Source organism: Dendrobates tinctorius, unplaced genomic scaffold (genome assembly GCF_039654945.1).
Source record: "Dendrobates tinctorius isolate UK_male_01 unplaced genomic scaffold, ASM3965494v1 ptg000162l, whole genome shotgun sequence".
Lineage (NCBI taxonomy): Eukaryota > Metazoa > Chordata > Amphibia > Anura > Dendrobatidae > Dendrobates > Dendrobates tinctorius.
In genome coordinates this window covers 21,052,642-21,076,337 of record NW_027361829.1, presented here as the reverse complement: position 1 = coordinate 21,076,337, position 23,696 = coordinate 21,052,642, and the positions used below count along the sequence as shown (strand labels likewise).

The 23,696-nt window shown below is 47.4% G+C and overlaps 1 protein-coding gene across 3 annotated transcripts in view; it reads left to right on the top strand.

Annotated features, from left to right (window-relative positions):
- The window catches only part of COBL (cordon-bleu WH2 repeat protein), an 803,866-nt gene that overhangs the window by 131,519 nt on the left and 648,651 nt on the right, over positions 1 to 23,696 (top strand). Inside the window, exon 1 of one of the 3 annotated variants that reach the window (XM_073549884.1) lies at positions 8,610 to 9,282. The exons of the other annotated variants lie outside the window; for them this stretch is intronic. Coding sequence (XP_073405985.1) covers positions 9,269 to 9,282 — 14 coding nt within the window. The 5' untranslated portion in view covers positions 8,610 to 9,268. Of the gene's footprint in view, positions 1 to 8,609; positions 9,283 to 23,696 lie in introns of those variants that run through there. 3 annotated transcript variants of the gene reach the window in all.

The window sequence follows — 23,696 nt, the reverse complement described above, 5'->3', positions numbered from 1 at the left end:
GGCAGGTAGGCGTGGAGTTTCAGCAGGGAGAGGACGTGGGGATTCTGCAGGGAGAGGACGTGGGGATTCTGTGTCTGCTGCGGACACCAGTGAGTCAGCATCCCACAATTTTAGCAGGCAACAGTCCTTTATGCACAGCTTTGTAGGACCTCGCCGTACCCCACTGCTGCGGGAGGAACAAATTGAAGCCGTTGTCGGATGGATGGCAGCTAACGCATCGACTTCAATGACTTCCACATCCTCTCAGGGCCAGAGCACTGAAGAGCAACCATCTGTCTCTTCACCACCTGCCAAATTGCCCAGGCAGTCAGAGAGCCCTGGACAGGAGCCATCACAGTCTCTACTTCTGTTCTCTGAATCTGTTGGCTTGGAAAGAGGGGGCCAGCCAAGCAGCATTCAAGAATGTGAAGAAGAGGGAGTATGCAGTGATGCGCAACTGCTTTGTCCCTCTGAATCTGAAGAGGCGGGTGGGCCAGTGCCTAGGGTCAGCACACCTCAGTACGCATCAGATGATGACGAGACTCAGGTGCCACTTTCTGGTGCGGACGGTGCTGGCGAGACTACCCAGGAGAAGCAGGTGTTTGAAGAGGGGAGTGTAGATGATGAGGTCCTTGACCCATCATGGCGTGAGGAACAGGAAGGTGGTGGGAGCTGCTCTGAGGAAGAGATTCCCCGAACGGCCAAAACAGGAGGGAGAGGGAGGGGGTAGACCTGGTTGCCTGTAGCCTCCACTTTGGCACCCGTTAGGAGCATTCCTCTTCCAAAAGCCAAAACGGGCGCTCCCAAGACTTGCAGTGCGTGGTCCTTTTTTGACACAGTTGCAGATGATATTTGCTTTGTCAAATGCAAGCTGTGTCATCAGAAAGTCAAAAGAAGGAAAAATGTCAGCAACCTCAATACCTCAAATATGTGGAAACGTGCCGACCAAGCACGTGGTGGAGTTACAGAGACACACTGAAGACGTAGGCCAACCTACAGCACCACCTACCACCTCTTCAGCTCGTGTTGTAGCTTCTTCCTCCAGCTCACACACAGCTGGTTCGGCTTCCTCACAGGATCGCCATGGAAGAACCTCTGGCACTGTTGTCCAGAGACCCAGTGACATTCCACCCACAGCACCACGTTCCTGTAAATCCTCACACTCCCAGGCCACTCTACAGCCATCGGTAGCACAGGCATGGGAGAAAAGGCGGGCATACTCGGCAAACCATCCCCGAGCACAGGCTCTGAATGCTGGCATTGCCAAATTACTGGCCCTTGAAATGCTCTCATTCAGGCTGGTGGAGACTGACACCTTCCGGAACTTCATGGCATTGGCAGTCCCACAATACACCGTGCCCAGCCGCTTTTATTTCAGCAGGCAAGCCGTCCCTGCCCTGCAAAAGCATGTGGAGGGAAAAATTAAACATGCGCTACTAAACGCCGTCAGTAGCAAGGTCCACCTGACCACCGATGCGTGGACCAGTAACCATGGACAGCCGATACCTTTCCCTCACTGCCCATTGGGTCAATATTGTGGAGCCGGGTACAGATCTTGAGTGGCGCTGTACGTGTTCTGCCAACTTCAAGGATTGCAGGAATCCAGTCTGTACACATTGACTCCTCCTCATACTCCATTTCCTCAGAATCAGCGCTGCAGGAGCTTATGACCGATATGAGCACAGCCGTGGCCAAACGTCAACAGGCCATACTGAAATTGATTTCTTTGGGGAATCGAAGCCACACAGCGCAGGAGCTCTGGATTGCCATCAAGCAGGAGAGCGACGTGTGGTTTCTGCCAGCGAATCTCCAGCCAGGCTTGGTAGTGTGTGACAATGGTCGAAATCGGGTGGCAGCTCTGGGCCTAGGCAACCTCACTCACATCCCATGTCTGGCACATGTGCTCAACTTGGTTATGCAGAGCTTTCTGAGGGACTATCCGGATCTTGATGCACTGCTGCACAAGGTCCGCATAGAGTGCGCTCACTTGCGGCGTTCCAGCACGGCAAGATTGCGCATTGCAGCTCTGCAGCGCCGATTACGCCTTCCGGAACATCGCATCATATGTGACCTACCCAGCAGGTGGAATTCAACGTTACATATCTTGTAGCGGTTGTGTGAGCAGCAGGCAGCAGTAATGGAGTACCAGCTGCATCAGGCGCAAACAAGTCGCACTGTGCGCCGGTCACACTTCAGCACCACTGAGTGGGCCTCTATGAAGGACATCTGCCTCGTTTTGCGTGCCTTCGATGATTCCACGCGGATGGCGAGTGCAGATGATGCACTAGTCAGCATGACTGTCCCCCTTATCTGCCTGCTTCACAAAACACTGCAAGCACTAAGGGAGGAGGTTTTGGAAGAGGGGGAGGATGAGAAGTCACAAATGCCATCTGCTTCTGGACAGTCTGCGCTACGTGGTTCCTCACAAAGGCCTAGGCAGAGGACACTTTGTGAGGAGGATGAGGAGGAGTCAATGGAGGAGGAAGACATCTCTCCAGAGGAGGGAGGTACACAATGCTCTAGTCAGTATGTAGAGCGAGGGTGGTGTGATGCAGAGCAGGCAGAGATGATGCCTCAAGCAAGGGAAAAGCGTTTCTTGGGCAGTTGGGAGTCTGCAGCACATGGTTGATTTCATGCTGCAGTGCCTGAGAAACGACCGCCGCATCGCCCACATTCTCAACACAGCTGATTATTGGGTGTACACCCTCCTAGATCCTCGCTACCGGAACAACTTACAAAGCCTCATCACACCGTTGAACTGGGAGCGTAAAATGTGGGAGTACCAAGACACACTGGTGCAGTCCATCTTGTTCTCCATTCCACCCGAGAGCAGTGCTGCTAGTGCTTTACAAAGCAGCTCTGTGCATCGAGGCAGTGGAGGAAGCTCTGCACAAAGAGGGAGTAGAGGCAGCGCCTCAGCACAAGGCAAGACCAGTATGGCCCAAATGTGGCAGTTTTGTGTGCCCGCCACAAATGTCTACACCATCACAGATGGCTCCAGTCAGCAGGAGGCAACGTTTCCGTCAGATGGTGACAGACTACATGTCTTGCCCTGTCAGTGTACTCCCAGACGGCTCTTCCCCCTTCAAGTTTTGGGTCTCTAAGCTGGATACATGGCCAGAGCTTAGCCAGTATGCATTGGAGGTGCTGGCTTGCCCTGCTGCCAGTGTATTATCGGAACGCGTCTTTAGTGCCGCAGGTGGTGTACTAACAGACCGTCGCACACGACTATCCTCCGATAACGTTTACCGGCTTACTTTTCTGAAAATGAACAAGGCCTGGATCTCGCCAGAATTTGCCAGTCCTCTTCCAGAATAAATAATTGGCTGGCAACAGTATCCAGGTCTCCTGTTGTGTTCATGTTTCTACCACCTGAACTGTAATCCCTGGGCTTCAACACAGCCAGTTGTTGCTCAGAAGTTCCGTCTGCACAGAGAAAAACACTAGCTCCTGTGTTAGTGGGGTTCAGTAACGTCAGCTGCTCCCCAGCTGAGTGGACAGCTAAGTCTCCTGCTGCCTCCACATTCAAACTACTACTGATTTTTAACCGTCCTCCACTTAGGCCTCTGGCTTCACTGTCTCTAGTATTTCCCCTGGCCTCCAACCCCGCCAGTTGCTGCTCAGAAGTGGCGTCTGTACAATCCACACTTGTTCCTGTGTTACTGGGGCTCAGTCACGTCAGTTGATCCCCTGATGTGTGCCGGCAATGTCTCCTGCTCTCTCCACATTCCCACTACTAGTAATGGGAATGTGGACAGAGCAGGAGACATTGCCGGACACACATCAGGGGATCAACTGACATGACTGAGCCCCAGTAACACAGGAACAAGTGTGGATTGTGCAGACGCCACTTCTGAGCAGCAACTGGCGGGGTTGGAGGCCAGGGGAAATACTAGAGACAGTGAAGCCAGAGGCCTAAGTGGAGCACGGTTACAATCAGTAGTAGTCTACAACCTATATAAAGCTTGCTGCAATTATGCCTCAGCCTGCTCCATGACTGATCCTGGGCTTCAACGCAGCCAGTTGTTGCTCGGAAGTGCCGTCTGCGCAGAGAAAAACACTAGCTCCTGTGCTAGTGGGGTTCAGTAACGTCAGCTGCTCCCCTGCTGTGTGGATGGCAAAGTCTCCTGCTGCCTCCACATTCACACTATATCCGATTTTCTACTTGCTCCAAGTAGGCCTCAGCCTGCTGCATGATTGATCCTGGGCTTCAACGCAGCTAGTTGTCGCTCTGAAGTGCCGTCCGCACAGAGAAAAACACTAGCTCCTGTGTTAGTGGGGTTCAGTAACGTCAGCTTCTCCCCTGCTGTGTGGACGGCAAAGTCTCCTGCTGCCTCCACATTCACACTACATCAGATTTTCTACTTGCTCCAAGTAGGCCTCAGCCTGCTGCATGATTGATCCTGGGCTTCAACGCAGCCAGTTGTCGCTTGGAAGTGCCGTCTGCACAGAGAGAAACACATGCTCCAGTGTTAGTGGGGTTCAGTAATGCCAGCTGCTCCCTTACTGTGTGGATGGCAATATCTCCTGCTGCCTCCACATTCAAACTACATCACCTTTATAACTTTCTGAAATTAGGCCTCAGCCTGCTCCATGACTGATCCTGGGCTTCAACACAGCCAGTTGCTGCTTGGAAGTGCCGTCTGCACAGAGAGAAGCACATGCTCCTGTGTTAGTGGGGTTCAGTAACGTCAGCTGCTCTCCTGCTGTGTGGACGGCAAAGTCTCCTGCTGCCTCCACATTCACACTACATCCGATTTTCTACTTGCTCCAAGTAGGCCTCAGCCTGCTGCATGATTGACCCTGGGCTTCAACGCAGCCAGTTGTTGCTTGGAAGTGCCGTCTGCACAGAGAGAAACACATGCTCCAGTGTTAGTGGGCTTCAGTAATGCCAGCTGCTCCCCTACTGTGTGGATGGCAATATCTCCTGCTGCCTCCACATTCAAACTACATCACCTTTAAAACTTTCTGCAATTAGGCCTCAGCCTGCTCCATGACTGATCCTGGGCTTCAACACAGCCAGTTGCTGCTTGGAAGTGCCGTCTGCACAGAGAGAAGCACATGCTCCAGTGTTAGTGGGGTTCAGTAATGCCAGCTGCTCTCCTGCTGTGTAGACGTCAAAATATCTCCTGCTGCCTCCACATTCAAACTACATCACCTCTAAAACTTGCTGCAATTAGGCCTCAGCCTGCTCCATGACTGATCCTGGGCTTCAACACAGCCAGTTGTTGCCTGGAAGTGCCGTCTGCACAGAGAGAAACACATGCTCCAGTGTTAGTGGGGTTCAGTAATGCCAGCTGCTCCCCTGCTATGTGGACGGCAATATCTCCTGCTGCCTCCACATTCAAACTACATCACCGCTAAAACTTGCTGCAATTAGGCCTCAGCCTGCTCCATGACTGATCCTGGGCTTCAACACAGCCAGTTGTTGCCTGGAAGTGCCGTCTGCACAGAGAGAAACACATGCTCCAGTGTTAGTGGGGTTTAGTAATGCCAGCTGCTCCCTTGCTGTGTGGACAGCAATGTCTTCTGCTGCCTCCACATTCACACCACAACTAGCAGTGGGAATGTGGACAGAGCAGGAGACATTGCTGGACACACATCAGGGGTTCAGCTGACGTTACTGAACCCCAGTAACACAGGAACAAGTGTTGATTGTGCAGACGTCACTTCTGAGCAGCAACTGGCGGGGTTGGAGGCCAGGGGAAATACTAGAGACAGAGTGGAGCCAGAGGCCTAGTTGGAGCAAGTTTGAAATCAGTAGTAGTCTACAACAGATATTAAACTTGATGAAATTAGGCCTCAGCCTACACCCTGATTGACCCTGGGCTCCAGCACCATCAGCTGGTTCTCGGCAGTGCCTTTGGCCGAGGTGCCTCCTTCTCGGTATCCAAGTTCCAGCAACGTCTGCTGGTCCTTGGTAGTGCTTTGCAGCACAGGTACCTCCTGCTTAGTAACCGTGTTCCAGCACCGTCACCTGGTCCACGGTTGTGCCATTGGCTCTTGTTCCTTCAGCTGCCACTCTGGGTTCCAGCACCGTCAGCTGGTCCTCGCTAGTTCCATTTGCTCTTGCAGCTTCTGCTACCCATCCGGGTTCCAGCACCGTCAGCTGGTTCTCGGCAGTGCCTTTGGCCGAGGTGCCTTCTTCTCGGTATCCAAGTTCCAGCAACGTCTGTTGGTCCTTGGTAGTGCTTTGCAGCACAGGTACCTCCTGCTTAGTAACCGTGTTCCAGCACCGTCAGCTGGTCCACGGTTGTGCCATTGGCTCTTGTTCCTTATGCTGCCCCTCCGGGTTCCAGCACCGTCAGCTGGTCCTCGCTAGTTCCATTGACTCTTGTAGCTTCTGCTACCCATCCGCATTCCAGCACCGTCAGCTGGTTCTCGGCAGTGTCTTTGGCACGGGTACTCCCTCCTGCCCATCCTGGTTCCAGCACGCCTGCTGTTTCTGGGTAGTGTCAACGTCACTTTGCCTCCAATACGTTGTCCTGTCGTGTTGCGGTCGGGTCAGCCGAGCCTATGGTGCCTGCAGTTTAGGTGCTTCCTATGTGGGCTGTGGGTTCTGGTAATAAAGGCTGGTTCCGTAGTGCCAATAGGACAAGCACCCCCTGTAGGACTGTGGGTTTTGGTAACTGCGGCCGGCTCGCGGCCTTGCAACTTTGTTTATCATGGGTACCTTCTGCTACCCATCCGGGTTCCAGCACCGGCAGCTGGTTCTCGGCAGTGCCTTTGGCCAAGGTGCCTCCTTCTCGGTATCCAAGTTCCAGCAACGTCTGCTGGTCCTTGGTAGTGCTTTGTAGCACAGGTACCTCCTGCTTAGTAACCATGTTCCAGCACCATCAGCTGGTCCACGGTTGTGCCATTTTCTCTTGTTCCTTATGCTGCCCCTCCGGGTTCCAGCACCGTCAGCTGGTCCTCGCTAGTTCCATTTGCTCTTGTTCCTTCTGCTAACCATCCGGGTTCCAGTGCCGTCAGCTGGTTCTCAGCAGTTCCTCAGCCTTCTTGTACCTTCTGCTACTTTTCCAAGTTCGAGATTGTGGAAATGGTTTTTGGCTCTCACTCTGGATCTCCCTGACGACGACCCTGAAGATGACGACCCTGAAGACCACACCGAAGAAGACTAAAAAGATGACCCTGAAGAAGATGACCAAAAGGACAAAGAACATGAAGACAACCACCAAGATGCTGAACAACAAGAGACAGAAGACCAAGAAGCAGAAAAACCAAAAGCAGAAGAACATTAAGCATAAGACTAAAAATCAGAGCAAATGATATTATCTAAATTATAAGCAGAAGAAGACTAAGCAGTGTATGGGGGTGAGTCCATTCCTCCTCGTCGTGCCCCAGGAAAATGCCTGCTGCTGCAGGCCAAACTGAACGCGGACAAATCCTGTTGTAAATCTTTTGTGACATGCAGAACGGAAGATGTAATCTTCAAACTTTTATAGATAACAACCACAGGAATGACTGTCACATATAAGAATATGATGAAGAAGAAGAATAGGAAGAAGATGAAGAAGTAGAATATGAAGAAGAATAATAGTTGAATAAGAAGAATATGAAGAATGTAAAATAAAAGAATAATAGGAAGAAGCTGAAGAAGAAGAAGATGAATAAGGTGAAGAAGTTCATGAAAAAGATGCTGCTGCTGAGGATGATGAAGGAGAAAGTGTGGGAGAAGTAAAAAAGAAGGTGAAGAGCATGGAAGTAGTGAAACATATATATCTGACAAAATATAAAAAAGGTTAACATAGTCAATATCTTTGTAACTCCGAACGTCTTAAAAAAAAAAAAAATTATTCCTGCTATTCCATTTGATTGAGCTAAACCTCTATGCCTTTAATGTCTCCTCCACCTCCCCCAATACATTCTACATTATTCTTAGTTGTTTTTCTTCATGTAGAATTAACCTCCAAGGAAAGAAAGGGTTTTTTTTAATTCTGATATTTTGGTATCATTGACTTGAATGGGACTTCCGGGATCGGAATCGGCGATACCCGATACTTTTTGGATATCGGCCGATCCAATCCGATCCGATATTTCTCAATATCGGATGGTATCGCTCAACACTAGTTGGAAGTTGCCAGCTTACATCAGCACGTGAGTAATTGCCCAGGAGCCCACCCTGAAGAGCCTAAGGTGAGTGTACCTGAATGTTTTTCTGGTAAACGGCAGGAATTTTTTTCATTTAACCCCTTAGTGACAGAGCCAGTTTGCAGCTTAATGACCAGGCCAATTTTTACAATTCTGACCACTGCCACTGCAGATTCCCGGCGGGCGCACTGCGCATGCCCCCCGCCATTTTGTCCGGATCCAAGATGGCGGCGCCCACCGGAGGACACCGGTGGGACGCAGAACCACAGGAAGTGGACCCTGGACCACGGAGAGGTACGGGGGGGGATCGGGGACCCTATTTCTCTCTCCTCTGATGTGCGATCACATCAGAGGAAAGAGAAATTAAATGCAAAATCGCTGCTTTTTTTTGTGGTCGCCGTTATAGGGTTAATAACGGCAATCACAAAAGCGGGGTCGGCAAAAACTGACCCGATTCGTGTTCTCTGGGGTCCCGGCTACCCCCTGCAGCCGAGACCCCGGAGAAAATCTGACACTGGGGGGTGGTATTTACTTACTCCCCAGCGCCGTGAATTCACGGCGCTGTGGTTTAAGTACCCTTAATTACCGACGTTAAAAGGCGTATCGGCGGTCTTTAAATGGTTAAAAATTCATGTTTACTTTCTTTTCGGCTTAGACCCAGGTCTTCAGGAGCTGAATTACAGCGTGTGGGGATTGTAATGTCCTTATTGCAAGGGGAGCCGCAAGTTTAGGCATTTTCATTGCGTCCAGATGACCCTCTTTTGATGTCAGTAGAAGCGTTTTTTTCTGCTATGGGGTTAATATATGATGATCCAGATCAGGTCACTACAGCTAAGGCAAAACTCAGACGGCTGAAACAGGGTTCTGGTGACGCTGAGGGATATTGTACCCAGTTCAGACAATGGTCTGTAGAAATCAGCTGGAATAATTCAGCACTCAAAACTGAGTTTTTAGCAGGTGTGAATTGCAGGGTTAATGACTTGCTCATTGCATACCCTGCACCTGCTACACTTGAGGCTGCAATGCAGTTAGCCATCAGGGTGGAAAGAAGATTGAGAGACAGGCAGAATGAGGAGAAGGCTTCAATTCTGCTGGATCCTGTCTCTCAAGAGACCGCTGTGGACTATGGAGAACCGATGCAACTTGACGCGATGTCCTCTCGTTCCCAGGAAAGGGAGAGAAGGTTCTCTGAGGGTCTATGCCTTTATTATGGTAAGACTGGCCATTTTATCAAGCAATGTGAAGGTCGTATAAATCAGGAAAAGAAAAAAAGGGGATCAGCGTAACCCCGTTTGTTTTGCATTTTTACGGTCCGCAGGAGTTTCTTTTTCTGGTAGTTCTATCTGTCATGGTCATACTATGGATTTTCAAGTGATGGTGGACTGTGGGTCGGCGCTGAATTTGATCGATCAACAATTTATAGACAAGTATAAGATTGAGTCTGTAGCTTTATCATCTCCTTTTCCTGTAGTGGCGATTGGTAACACTCCGCTAGAGAATGGGTGCGTTTCCCGAAAGGTCACTGGGTTTCCACTTACTGTGAATATGGAGCACCAGGAATCTTTAGATTTGTTTGTACTTGATAAATTGCCTTTTCCAGTCGTTCTGGAGTTACCCTGGTTAAAAGTGCACAATCCTGTAGTGGACTGGTCGTCAAATACTATAAGATCCTGCGGTCAGGGGTGTTATGGGAAATGTTTTGATGTACACATCGCTGCTGTGGTGAAAAATGAGCTACCTGAAGCCATTCAGGAATTCTGGAAAGTATTTTCTGAAGTTGAGTCACAAACTCTACCACCTTATAGAGATTACGATTGCGCTATTGAGTTCGTCCCAGGTGCTACTCTCCCTAAGAGTCGTTTATTTAATCTGACGATCCCCGAGAGGGAGGCCTTAAAGGAATACCTGCAGACTAGTCTTGCTTCAGGTCATATACAGTCATATGTAAAAGTTTGGGCACCCCTATTAATGTTAACCTTTTTTCTTTATAACAATTTTGGTTTTTGCAACAGGTATTTCAGTTTCATATGTCTAATAACTGATGGACTCAGTTATATTTCTGGATTCAAATGAGGTTTATTGTACTAACAGAAAATGTGCAATCTGCATTTAAGCAAAATTTGACCGGTGCAAAAGTATGGGCACCCTTATCATTTTCTTGATTTGAACACTCCTAACTACTTTTTACTGACTTCCTGAAGCCCTCAATTGGTTTTGTAACCTCATTGAGCTTTGAACTTCATAGCCAGGTGTATCAAATCATGAGAAAAGGTATTTAAAGTGGCCACTTGCAAGTAGTTCTCCTATTTGATTCTCCTATGAAGAGTGGCATCATGGGCTCCTCAAAACAATTCTCAAATGATCTGAAAACAAAGATTATTCAACATAGCTTTTCAGGGGAAGGATACAAAAAGTTGTCTCAGAGATTTAACCTGTCAGTTTCCACTGTGAGGAACATAGTAAGGAAATGGAAGAACACAGGTACAGTTCTTGTTAAGCCCAGAAGTGGCAGGCCAAGAAAAATATCAGAAAGGCAGAGAAGAAGAATGGTGAGAACAGTCAAGGACAATCCACAGACCACCTCCAAAGACCTGCAGCATCATCTTGCTGCAGATGGTGTCACTGTGCATCGGTCAACAATGCAGCGCATGCATAACGCCTTTTTGTATGACCAAACAACTCAATCTTTGTTTCATCAGTCCACAGGACCTTCTTCCAAAATGTAACTGGCTTGTCCAAATGTGCTTTTGCATACCTCAGGCGACTCTGTTTGTGGCGTGCTTGCAGAAACGGCTTCTTTCGCATCACTCTCCCATACAGCTTCTCCTTGTGCAAAGTGCGCTGTATTGTTGACCGATGCACAGTGACACCATCTGCAGCAAGATGATGCTGCAGGTCTTTGGAGGTGGTCTGTGGATTGTCCTTGACTGTTCTCACCATTCTTCTTCTCTGCCTTTCTGATATTTTTCTTGGCCTGCCACTTCTGGGCTTCACAAGAACTGTACCTGTGTTCTTCCATTTCCTTACTATGTTCCTCACAGTGGAAACTGACAGGTTAAATCTCTGAGACAACTTTTTGTATCCTTCCCCTGAAAAGCTATGTTGAATAATCTTTGTTTTCAGATCATTTGAGAGTTGTTTTGAGGAGCCCATGATGCCACTCTTCATAGGAGAATCAAATAGGAGAACTACTTGGAAATGGCCACCTTAAATACCTTTTCTCATGATTTGATACACCTGGCTATGAAGTTCAAAGCTCAATGAGGTTACAAAACCAATTTAGTGCTTCAGAAAGTCAGTAAAAAGTAGTTAGGAGTGTTCAAATCAAGAAAATGATAAGGGTGCCCATACTTTTGCACCGGTCAAATTTTGTTTAAATGCAGATTGCACATTTTCTGTTAGTACAATAAACCTCATTTGAATCCAGAAATATAACTGAGTCCATCAGTTATTAGATATATGAAACTGAAATACCTGTTGCAAAAACCAAAATTGTTATAAAGAAAAAAGGTTAACATTAATAGGGGTGCCCAAACTTTTACATATGACTGTAAGACCCTCCAAGTCCCCTGTGGCTGTGGGATTCTTTTTTGTCAAAAAGATGGGGGTCTTAGGCCGTGTTTGGATTTCAGGGAGATTAACAAGATCACTGTGCGCAATCCTTACCCCTTGCCGCTAATTCTGGATTTGTTTAACCAATTAGTTGGAGCCAAGTGGTTCTCTAGGATTGATCTCCATGGGGCATATAATTTGCTGCGAATTAAAGAAGGCGATGAATGGAAGGCAGCCTTTAATACTCCAGAAGGTCATTTTTAGTGTCTAGTAATGCCTTTCGGCCTTACAAATGCTCTGGCGTTCTTTCAAAATTTCATCAACGACATTCTGAGGCCGTTGATCGGTAGGAGTGTTATTTTTTATTTGGATGATATTTTGATCTACTTGCCCAATCTGGAGTCACATTGGCAGAAAGTCCGCGAGGTTCTGCAGATTCTGAGAGAAAACTCACTCTTTGCTAAACTGGAGAAATGCGAGTTTGCAGTACAGAAAATTAGCTTTTTGGTTTACATTGTTTCCAGTGATGGGTTTGAGATGGACCTAGTGAAGATTCAGGCGGTATTGGAGTGGCCAAGACCTGAATGCTTGAAGTCAATTCAGAAATTCTTGGGGTTTGCTAATTATTACAGAAAATTCATAAAGAATTTTTCTGTTACCGCCAAACCTCTTACTGATCTTACTAAGATGGGTGCCAATACTGTCCAATGGACCACTGAGGCTGTTAAGGCCTTTGAGCATCTCAAGGAGAAGTTTAGCTCTGCTCCTGTTTTGATCCAGACAGACGAGACTAAGCCCTTTCTGGTAGAGGTGGATGCCTCATCAGTAGGAGTGGGGGCTGTTCTGTCACAGGAGGGAGAGGATGGGGTACATCCCTGTGTGTTATTTTCTAAGAAATTTTCAGAGGCGGAGCTCAACTACGATGTTTGGAACCGAGAATTGCTGTCTACTAAGCTTATGTTTCAGCATTGGCGACATTTTTTGGAGGGCGCTAGACACCCCATACAAGTCTTTACTGGTCATAAGAATCTGATCTGTCTGGATGCTGCTAAACGTTTAAATGCTCTTCAAGCCAGGTGGGCATTGTTTACATGTAAATGTGGTCGGCTGGTGCGGTCCTCCACTAGTACCCCAACGCGCGTTTCGTCCCTCCTGACGAAGGGACGAAATGCACGTTGGGGTGCTAGTGGAGGACCGCACCAGCCGACCACATTTACATGTAAGTGCCATGAATAGACTTTTGTCTTTTGAACCCAGCACCCACTATTACACGGTAATATTGCAGCCTTTGTACTGCAATACCATCATATGGATAATATAGGCTGTGGTGATGTCTATGTATTGTATTGAGCACTAATTTGCATATTGAGTAGGTCAGGCTTCTGTCGTTGTTTACTCCTATGTTAATCCTGTAGCAGCCTTGATATTGTGTTTCTGCATATTATCTTTTAATATTTAACTATGGAATAAAGTAAGATTGATTTTACTGGTATGGTATACTCATTTTTCTCTTTTGTGGTTGATTATACTCATGAGTTGTGCTATTGTTACTCTATGGGTTTTTGTGTTAGATACACCGGATAAGGTGGCTATGACGTCTGCTCCTCCAATTGATGAGGACTGAGTTTGAGATTTCACGCATTCTTGATTCCAGGTGGCACAGAGGATGCTTACAGTATCTCATGTCCTGGAAGGGTTTCGGTCCCGAGGACAATTCCTGGGTGAAAGCTGTGGATGTCTCAGCCTCAAGATTAAAGGGAAGGTGACATCCCAAAAAATTTTTTTCAGCAATTGAAAAAATGTAAAGAATTAATGTTTACATTTTCTTAAAAAATATTAGCATTTGTTTTTAATTTTGTAAAATATGAAAAATAATTTTAAAAAGTTTGGCATTTCCACTTGTTAACACTAGGGAGAGCAGCTACTGAAGTTTGGCACAAAAAACCTAGTGCAACTAGCTCACATTACTGCACTGGAGTAAATATGGGCGGAGTCTGCTGACATGGGTGTGATATCACTCCTCTCCTCCCCTTCTGGGTGTTTGCTAAGGGAAAAGAGAGGATGACATTTAGGAACACAGTGAACAGCCATTTTGATGGGGCCTGCAAAGTTACTGACTGTCTTTGCATGTAAAGTATGGATCAGAACAGGCCATCAATCAGCAGAAATGTTTCCTGGATTTCTGTGGAGCAGACAAGCAGACGGTCCATCCACGTGTATATAACACAGCGCTCTATGTACAATCCCTGGCACCGAACAGGGTGCCCCCCATAGACCAGCACACTGCTCCCCTGAAATACTCTGTGCTGCTGTCACCCTGCTCCTTCCACCATATATCAGGCCCCTTTCGCCTCGCTTTCACACATCGCCAGGACAGGATCTGAGGAGAGGAATGGGGGCTTCGGTCACTGAGGATGGCAGGCAGCAAGGATTCTGGGAGCAGGGTGACAGCAGCACAGAGTATTTCAGGAGAGCAGTGTGCTGGTCTATGGGGGGGCACAGAGGGAGGTATATGGGGGAGGAGCAGGGTGACAGCAGCACAGAGTATTTTCAGGAGAGCAGTGTGCTGGTCTATGGGGGGCACAGAGAGAGATATATGGTGGATGAGCAGGGTGACAGCATCACAGTGTATTTCAGGAGAACAGTATCACACGGGATAGGATTAGATACACGTCTCAGCAGTCAGTATCACACAGGATAGGATTAGATATACGGCTCAGCAGTCAGTATCACACAGGATAGGAATAGATACACAGCTCAGCAGACAGTATCACACAGGATAGGATTAGATACATGGCTCAGCAGACAGTATCACACAGGAGAGGATTAGATACACGGCTCAGCACACAGTATCACACAGGAGAGGATTAGATACAGGGCTCAGCAGTCAGTATCACACAGGAGAGGATTAGATGTCCAGCAGATTGCCAAGTGTTTTGAAACAGCAGGGAGCAGCTCCTCCTATGTTTTGCAAGAGCAGGGGCAGCAGCTGGCCGTGTGTTTTGGATTCGGAAAGAGCAGCTTGGTGTCCAGGAGCTCGTCCTGGTTCCTCCAAGCCCTGTTATGCTGGAACAGTACAGCATCCAGGGCTTGCAATGGAGTGTAAATGGAGCTAAAAGGAACGCACTGAGTTCTAATAAGATGGCGCCTAGCCACACCTACAGCTGTGAATTGAGCTGCCCACAGAGGCATGGCCAGTTCACTCCTGATGCAGCTGCAATGAAAGAGATAGGGTTGGCAGCCGACTATTGTCTCTTATGCCCAGGGACTGCCGTAAATGAGCATGGAAAGTGTCGTTCAGCAGCCAGAGAGGTAAGATGGCAGCCCCCAGTGGCTTCATTACTACAGAAAAAAAAAATCCATACACACCACTGAGTCAAGCTTAGGGGACAATATCTTTTTATACTATTTTCTTTTTTACATTAAATTATGAAAAAACACGGCACCTTTCCTTTAAGGCTTATCACAGGAGATTTCCGAATAAGGCTTGACCTAGAGGATTCGGGGGATCTTCGTTAAAGGGGAGGTACTGTTAGAATCTATTCATTTTGTGACTATCTGCCATTTTCTTGTAGTGTTCTGGCTACTGGTCTTTTTCCCCTGGTGCTGGGTTTGTCTTAGGTCAGGTGATTGTATCACCCTTTATTAACCTGCACCTGTCTCCCATTCCTTGCTGGACAACAGTGTTAATCCGCTTGAGTTCTGGCTTGGAGCTTTGCTTTCTGTGTGTTTAATTAGTGCCATGCTGGGACCTCTGGTTCTGCTAGTCTTAGTTTTTGTTTTCAGTTTGTTTCTGCAGCCTTCTCTTTGTTTTCTATTAGGAGGTGACCTGTTTTTGTACCCAGTCCTTTGATCTTTCAGGGACCCCCTTCCCCCTATCAATAGGTCTTCGCTTGAAATTAACCTAGGATCGTCGGTGGGTCTATTCGCAAGGAATGGGTCGCTCACTCCATCGTAGGGTATCAACCTAGTCGCAGTGCAGGGTCAGTTTTCACCCCTCCTACCCTAGTCCTGTTTTGCAGAACTGTAACACTCTGTGCATTTGTATATACACATTTTAGTTTGTAGTTGGTTTCGCGTGGTATCTGTCACAGAGTGACTAACCCAGTGTGACACGACCCAACTGTTGGTCGGTCACCAAACAGCACAACAAACCAGGGAACACCAGGGAAACAATACCAACAGTGGGCCCTGTCGATAGGGAATGGGGAAATGGACACCTCCTGCACTCATCTAAGGATATGCCCTGATCTCACTATCGCACTTATACTGGTTCTTTCACCCCGTCACCGAGCAGGATACCTAATCCCTCACTTGCCCTGCTCTAATTAGGGAATTGGCAGGTGAGAGCTCTTGTCCCACCGTTGCACTAGTATAACAAAAGGAATGGAAAGACAGACACCAAAAGGGACAACGTAACAAAAAATGGAACACTTAGCTTTTTGGTGCAAAGCACAGCAGGATAAAGACACCAGATCAGTGAACTCAGCAAAGCACCACTGCACCCAGCCAGCTGATACATCAGGTGACCTCTTGAAGGATGGTAGGAGTGGTCACCACCCACATCAGCTAACCCAGGAGGGGAAAAAACTGACATTAACCCCCGGTTGCCTGAAAGGAAAAAAGTTTTAATCTGAGATGCCAGATCTGCCACAGATCCAAAAATGGATCGTGATAGTTTCTCTATTTTCGATTTAGAATTTGTTGTTTTTGGGTTCACTCAGTATTAATCTAATCCAATAATATTTAGTATCATTCAATATCATAGGTTGCTATATCCACTCTCCATATTTACTTAGGTCACAGGTTCAGCAATATAGGTCATCACAGTGACCTTTGTTTGATCATTTAGGCTTTTTGTAGACAGAGTATCTGATCACTTTGACGACTGAGCTAAAGTTACTATTATGGTAACAGCTACAATCTATCATTGCGACTGTATTAACCCCTTAACGACCAGGGGTATTTTTGGTTTTGCATTTTCATTTTTCCCTCCCCTTCTTTCCAGAGCCATAACTTTTTGTATTTTTCTGTCTATATGGCCATGTGAGGGCTTATTTTTTGCGGGACGAGTTGTACTTTTAAATGACACCATTTATTTTACCATGCCGTGTACTCGAAAACGGGAAAAAAATTCCAAGTGCGGTGAAATTGCCAAAAAAGTGCAATCCCACACTTGTTTTTTGCTTGGCTTTTTTGCTAGGTTCACTAGATGCTAAATCTGATCTGCCATTGTGATTCTCCAGGTTATTACGAGTTCATAGACACCAAACATGTCTATGTCCTCTTTTATCTAAGTGGTGAAAAAAAATTCCAAAGTTTGCTAAAAAAAAAAAAAAATTGCGCAATTTTCCGAGACCCGTAGCGTCTCCATTTTTCGTGATCTGGGGTCGGGTGAGGGCTTATTTTTTCCGAGCCGGGCTGACGTTTTTAATGATTCCACTTTTGTGCAAATACGTTCTTTTGATCGCCTGTTATTGCATTTTAATGCAATGTCTTGGCGACCAAAAAAACGTAATTCTGGCGTTTTGAATTTTTTTCTCGCTACGCCGTTTAGCAATCGGGTTAATGCTTTTTTTATTGATAGATCGGGCGATTCTGAACGCGGCGATACCTAATATATGTATGTGGGATTTTTTTTTACTGTTTTATTTTGATTGGGGCGAAAGGGGGGTGATTTGAACTTTTAGGTTTTTTTATTTTTTTTTATTTTTAAACTTTTTTTTTACTTTTGGCATGCTTCAATAGCCTCCATAGGAGGCTAGAAGCATGCACAACCTGATCGGCTCTGCTACATATGGGCGATGAGCAGATCGCCCATATGTAGCAGATTTACTGCTGTGCTTTCAGCGCTGACCACTGGGTGGCGCTGAAAGCCATATGCCTGTAACAACCATAGAGGTCTCATACAGACCTCTGGTTGTCCAGGCAACATGACGCCGACCCCCGTCACGTGATTGGCGGCCGGAAATGCTATTTAAATGCCCGCTGTCAGCTTTGACAGTGGGATTTAACTAGTTAATAGGTGCGGGTGGACGGCGATTCTGCTCGCGCCTATTGCGGGCTCATGTCAGCTGTTCATAACAGCTGACATGTCCCGGCTTTGATGCGAGCTCAGCGCCGGAGCCCTCATCAAAGCAGGGGAGATGTCTGATGACGGACGGCGTCCGTCATTGGACATTAAGGGGTTAATAAACACTTAGGGTATGTGCGCATGTTCAGAAATTGGCAGTGCTTTGGATGTAGCACATGTCCTCATCTCTGATGGCTATTGAATGCAGGTGAATCTGCATACAGTATGTTCATTGAACTGTATTGATTCATTGCGTACAGTATAGTGAAATTTATCTTGAGGAGGCTCACATCTCCGCAAGATAAAAAGACTGCGGTCTGGAAAGATGCACTGCGTGTCCGTTTCCACAGGTGAGCCGCGGACATCTGAGCACGCATGGTGGGCATGTGATTTCTTGAAATCCCATTCACTATGCTGTAACATCTGGACGCTGCGGGTTGAATACTGCACAAGTACGCAGCATTTACCTATTGCGTGCACATACCCTAAGGGTATGTGCACATGTTGCGGATTCTTCCGTGGATCCGCAGCGAATTTGGCCCTGCGGGTGTCACGATCCATTTTTGGATCTGTGTCTGTTTTGGGCTGCTCACATTTAAACTTTTTTCCTTTCTGGCCTTCAGGAGTTAGTCTTTTTCCCCCCCCCCCCGGTGGGCGCTGGTGTTACTACAACTTTAGTTAGTCTGCTGGTGGGTTTTTTACCCCCGGTGGCCGCTGGTGTTACTGCATTGTGATTAATTATCTATGCAGGTGGGTGCCACTCCCTCCTCCCTTTATAAGGCCACCTGGTGCTGCAGCTCACGATTGCTGATACTCGTCCTTTTGCTACCAGCCGTGGTGAAGACTGGACCTACCTGGTGCAGTGGTGGTTCAGCTTATCAGGAGCTGGCTGTGTGCAGTGGAGCTGCAGCTGAATTCTGATCTGAAGCCTTACACTGCTGCCTAGTGCATTGCAGCAGAGAAAGCTAAGTTTTGTTTTTTAGTTTATTTAACCCCAAGGTGTCTATTATCTTTTCTTTGGTTTTTGGTGCAGTTCACTTTATTCCCTGTCTCACCTCCTGGGGAGGGGGTTGGGGGTTTAGCTCATGGCTAAACAGGAGATAGGGACAGGTCGGGTACTTGGGCCTCACTACCATCAAGTGTACCCCAAAGTTAAGGAAAGTCAGGGCACCCCCTTAGCCTGAGGGGCAGTTCAGGGGCCCTGGTTCCACGTCTCCTGTTTTCCCACTACTGCCCCGTGACAGCGGGTCCGCAGCAGATTCGACTGCGTTGTACAGTACCATTAAAGTTAATGGAATTTGAAAAACGCTGTGCACATGCTGCGGAAAAATCCACGCGGGCATGCTGCGGGTTCATTTCCGCAGCATGTCAATTAATGGGTGGATTTCTGCACCCATTGACTTGCATTGATCCACAGCAAAACTGCAGGTCTCAAAAATATCTGCGGCTTTGCTGCAGATGAAAACGCTGCAGATCGGGAGGGGGAAAGAGTGGGGGCAGAGTGTGGGTGGTGAATGTGTGTGTGCATGGTGTGTGGGCGGTGACTGGGCGTGTATGTGTGTGCGGGCTATGTGTGTGTACAGGGGCCTGCGGGGCTCATCGGGCTGGAGGGAGTCTGTGTTGGGGGTTACCGGGTTTATGTGTGGCTCATCGGGCTGGTGGGGGTCTGTGCCGGGTGTTACCGGGGCTGTGCTGGGCTCATCGGGCTGGCGGGGTCTGTGCCGGGGGTTACCGGGGCTGTGCGGGGCTCATCGGGCATCTGTGCGGGGGTCATCTTGCTGACGGGGGGTCTGGTGGGGCCTGTGCGTGGCTCATCGAGCTGGCGGGAGGGCTGTGGGGCTGTCTGTTTTTGGGTCATCAGTCTGTCCGGTGGGTGTGTGGGTGGCGGGGGGGTCTTCAGTGCTGTGTGTGTGTGCAGGCATCGTCCAATGGGACTACAAGTCCCAGCGGGCAATGCCTGCTATTCTGACAGTGATTGACACATTAGCCAATGATGGGACAATAGTAGTCCCATCATCCAGCTAATGTGTTGAATGTAAAAAAAACAAAATAACATACAACATATAACATACAGAACATACATATAACATACAACACATAACATAGAGTACATACCCACTGCACACACCTAATTCCTCGAAGCCATCGATCTCCTGTAATAAACATAAAATAATAAACCAACCTATACTCACCTCTCCGCCTTAGTCCAATTAATAACAAGGGCCCCTCGACGTTCTCCCATGGAGAACAGCCGCATCAGCTGATGCGACCGCTCTCCAGGGGCTTCAGCAATGACATGACAGGCGGAGGTAAAACTCCACTGTGTATCCCTCTGCCAGAAAAGAGGTCCTGTAACCCTAGCCCTAACCCTAATTCTCACGCAGCAATACTGTAAAGTGAGACTCTGAACTCAGGTAACCTCAGTGATGATGGACTGCAGGAGCCATTGTCTCCTGTCAGTTCATCACTGGGAGGACCTATAGAGCGGTCACATCACCTGATGTCACTGCTCTATAGGGGAGATCTTCGTGGGACACTTGTTATTAATTGGACTGCGTCGGACAGGGAGTGTACGGTTTGGTTATTTTTTAAATTTTTTTCTAGGAGACAAGGGCCTTGCTTGGATCTGGGTGCGAAATAAAAATATGAAAACTGTTGTGTGTTAGTTCATTAAAATACTTTATTCTTATGTGTGTGTTTTTTATAACCCTTTATTACTATTACATTAATAAAGGATAGGTGTCTTCAAATAGCAAGGTGACATTAACCCCTTATTACCCCATACCCTACCGCTACACGGGATTGGGAAGAGGGGCTAAGTGCCAGAATTGGTGCATCTTAGAGAGGCACCATTTCTGGGTCAGCTACGGGCTGGTATTTGTAGCCGGGGGGAGGGGCAATATCCATGGCCCCTTCCTAGGCTATGAATATCAGCCCGCAGCTGTCTACATAGCCTTTCTGGCTATAAAATATAGGGAGACCCCATGTCATTTTTTTGGGGGTCCCCCTATTTTAATAGCCAGTAGAGGCTATGCAGACAGCTGCAGGCTTATATTCATAGCCTGGGAAGATCCATGGGTATTACCCCCTTTCCAGGCTTCAATTATTGGCCCCCGGCTGTCGGCTTTCACCCTCTGGCGCAGAAAATTGCTCGGGAGCCCATGCCATTTTTTATTTAAAAATATATATGGCTATATATCTTTAGCTATATCTGTGTATATGTCTATAGCTATATCTATGGAAATATCTATGGAAATATCTATAGATATTGTAAGGTAGCGCTGTCATTCGGGTAGGGGATACTCGCTTGGCAGCCAATAAATCACATCCGGTACAGGTTTTCCATTAAACCAAAACAGTCCACGTGGTTTATTCAGGCATCATAAACCACAGCAGCAACATAAAGTTCATATAAACAGCTTAGCGTCCATGACAGAGTTCAGCTCTGTAATCCCTGTGGTCACACAGGGTAATAATAATAATAATAATAATAAATTTTATTTTTATAGCGCCGACATATTCCGCAGCACTTTACATTTCAGAGGGGATTTGTACAGACAATAGACATTACAGCATAACAATAATCACATACAGTAGATTATAACAAATACCAAGAGGAGTGAGGGCCCTGCTCGCAAGCTTACAGTCTATGAGGAAAGAGGTAGACACGAAAGGTGGGTGGTAACAGTTGCCCTGATTGTATGGACCAGCCATAATGTTAAGTGTGTAACAGTACAGACACAGAGGGCTAATGGATGCATAAAGCATGTGGGAACATGATGCTGGGAACCTGGTTATGGTAAAATTTTTGGCTCTGCCACACAGGGATAGGTTAGGTTAATGTGTTGAGGCGATAGGCCAGTCTGAATAAATGCGTTTTCAGGACACGCTTAAAATTGTGGGGATTGGGGACTAATCGTATTGACCTGGGAAGTGCATTCCAAAGAATTGGCGCGGCACGTGTAAAGTCTTGGAGACGGGAGTGGGAGGTTCTGACTATTGAGGATACTAACCTCAGGTCATCAGCAGAACGGAGGGCGCGGGTAGGGTGGTATACTGAAACAAGGGAGGAGATGTAGGGTGGTGCTGAGCCATGGAGGGCTTCATGTATGTAGTGTTCCATATGCAGGCTCTTCAGCCTCACAGTTATCTCACCCATCAGGGTTCCCTCATGGATGTTTCTCCACACTGCAGACGTCCTTTCCCTCCAGGGAACTATCAGGCACGTGCAGCCATTAACACAGCATTCACTTGCTGACAGCCCCATCTCTCTCAGATGGGACCTTCCACAATGGACCAACCAGGTCCCAGCATTCCCTCATGTGACCTACCCTGGCCACCTTATATGGTCCGTAGCCATGCTCACCGGGTCACATGGCTATGACCTCATCACAGGTCCTTTACACACTCACATAGTCTTTTACTACAGGCGCTTTCAGACACACCCCTGGGTGGATTTGTATGCAACTGGTCCCGCTCGTCTCACCAGTCACCTGAAGACTTCTCCCTCACACATTGGCACGAAAGATCATCTCTGCTGATCAGCACATACACAAGACTTCATCTCAAGGCCACCCACCTTGAGATACATTACGATCATTCGGCATCCTAGTCCTATCAGGACACTGGAAATGCTTATACGCCTGTCCTGGGACACCCACACAGCGCCCCCTAGCGGACACAGTGATCACTACACCACATACCTCCCCCCCTCTGTTCAAACTTGTGGGGTTGAACACACATTACCCCGGGATCTCGAGATGGGGAACTCATTACACCTTGCCCCACAGGTCGAGAGAACCATCTCTGTTGTGAGTTCATTTTCCCCTTCGCCGTTGATATCTGATGAACTCCCTCTGCTGGTGAAGAGAGGTAGTGAAATTTGATTGGGATGGGAAGAACCTGTCATCTGAACAGGCGGAGTGTGATTGGACATCTGGAATTTCTGAGTGGATATAAGGCAGCCGACACCCTGCAGGGTTTGCTGGTGATCCTTTCTGCTCTGAGCTCTGGCATCCAGTTTTAGTTCCTGTCTACTAAAAGCTAAGTTTTTTGCCCTGCTATTCCATGAGATTTTGTCTGGTTTCCTTAGTGTTTGTATTCAGCCAGTCCTGGTTGGGACTGGCTGAATTCCATTTTTGTCTCTGATCAGTTGATCTCTTTGCTCTGTTTTCAGAATATACCTGAGTGCTGATATAGTGATTTTGAAGTCTAGCGACTTCAGGGCCTTTTTCCCTATCAGACGGTTGGGACTTTTTGTAGGGTTTTTTGCGGATTGCAGCCAGCATCTTTTCTGTCCTGTCCTATCTAGTTAGTTGAGCCCCATCGTTTGCTCAGCCCGTCTTTCTGTCTGTGTTTGTGTTTTCATCTGTTTTTCACCGACAATACATGTTGGGGGCTGTCTATTGCTTTGGGGTCTGCTCTGGGGCAGTTTAGATTTCCCCTTTCTTTCTTTAGGCTTATGTAGTTCTACGGCTGTGACGAGGGGGTCTAGGGCACCGTAGGAACCCCCCTCGGCTACTGTTAGTTTTGGTGAATAGGATCAGGGGTCTGCAATCCGATAGCTACCAACCTCTCCGGTTTTGTGGACTTAGCTTGTATTTTTGTTTTCTCCTCCGGTGACTCATTCATAACAGAATCACCAGCCATACCGCAGATTCTAGGGTACTCAATAGCAGGAAAGAATTGTAAAAAAAAAAAAAAAGTGTCAGAATTTTTTTTTTGTGTATATTTTTTCCTCTATTTCTCTGAGGCGGTAGGAGGAATTTTTTCTCAATGGAGATTAAGCAATTGTCTGATCGTGTGGAGCAGCTTACTGCTGAAGTGCGGGGAATTTCCGCCTATTTTGCTCATTCACATGCTGCTGAACCAAAGATCCCTACTCCTGATGTGTTTTTTGGGGATCGGTCTAAATTTCTGAATTTTAAGAATAATTGTAAATTATTTTTTGCCTTGAAGCCTAACTCATCGGGGAGCTCCGTGCAGCAGGTTAAAATTGTCA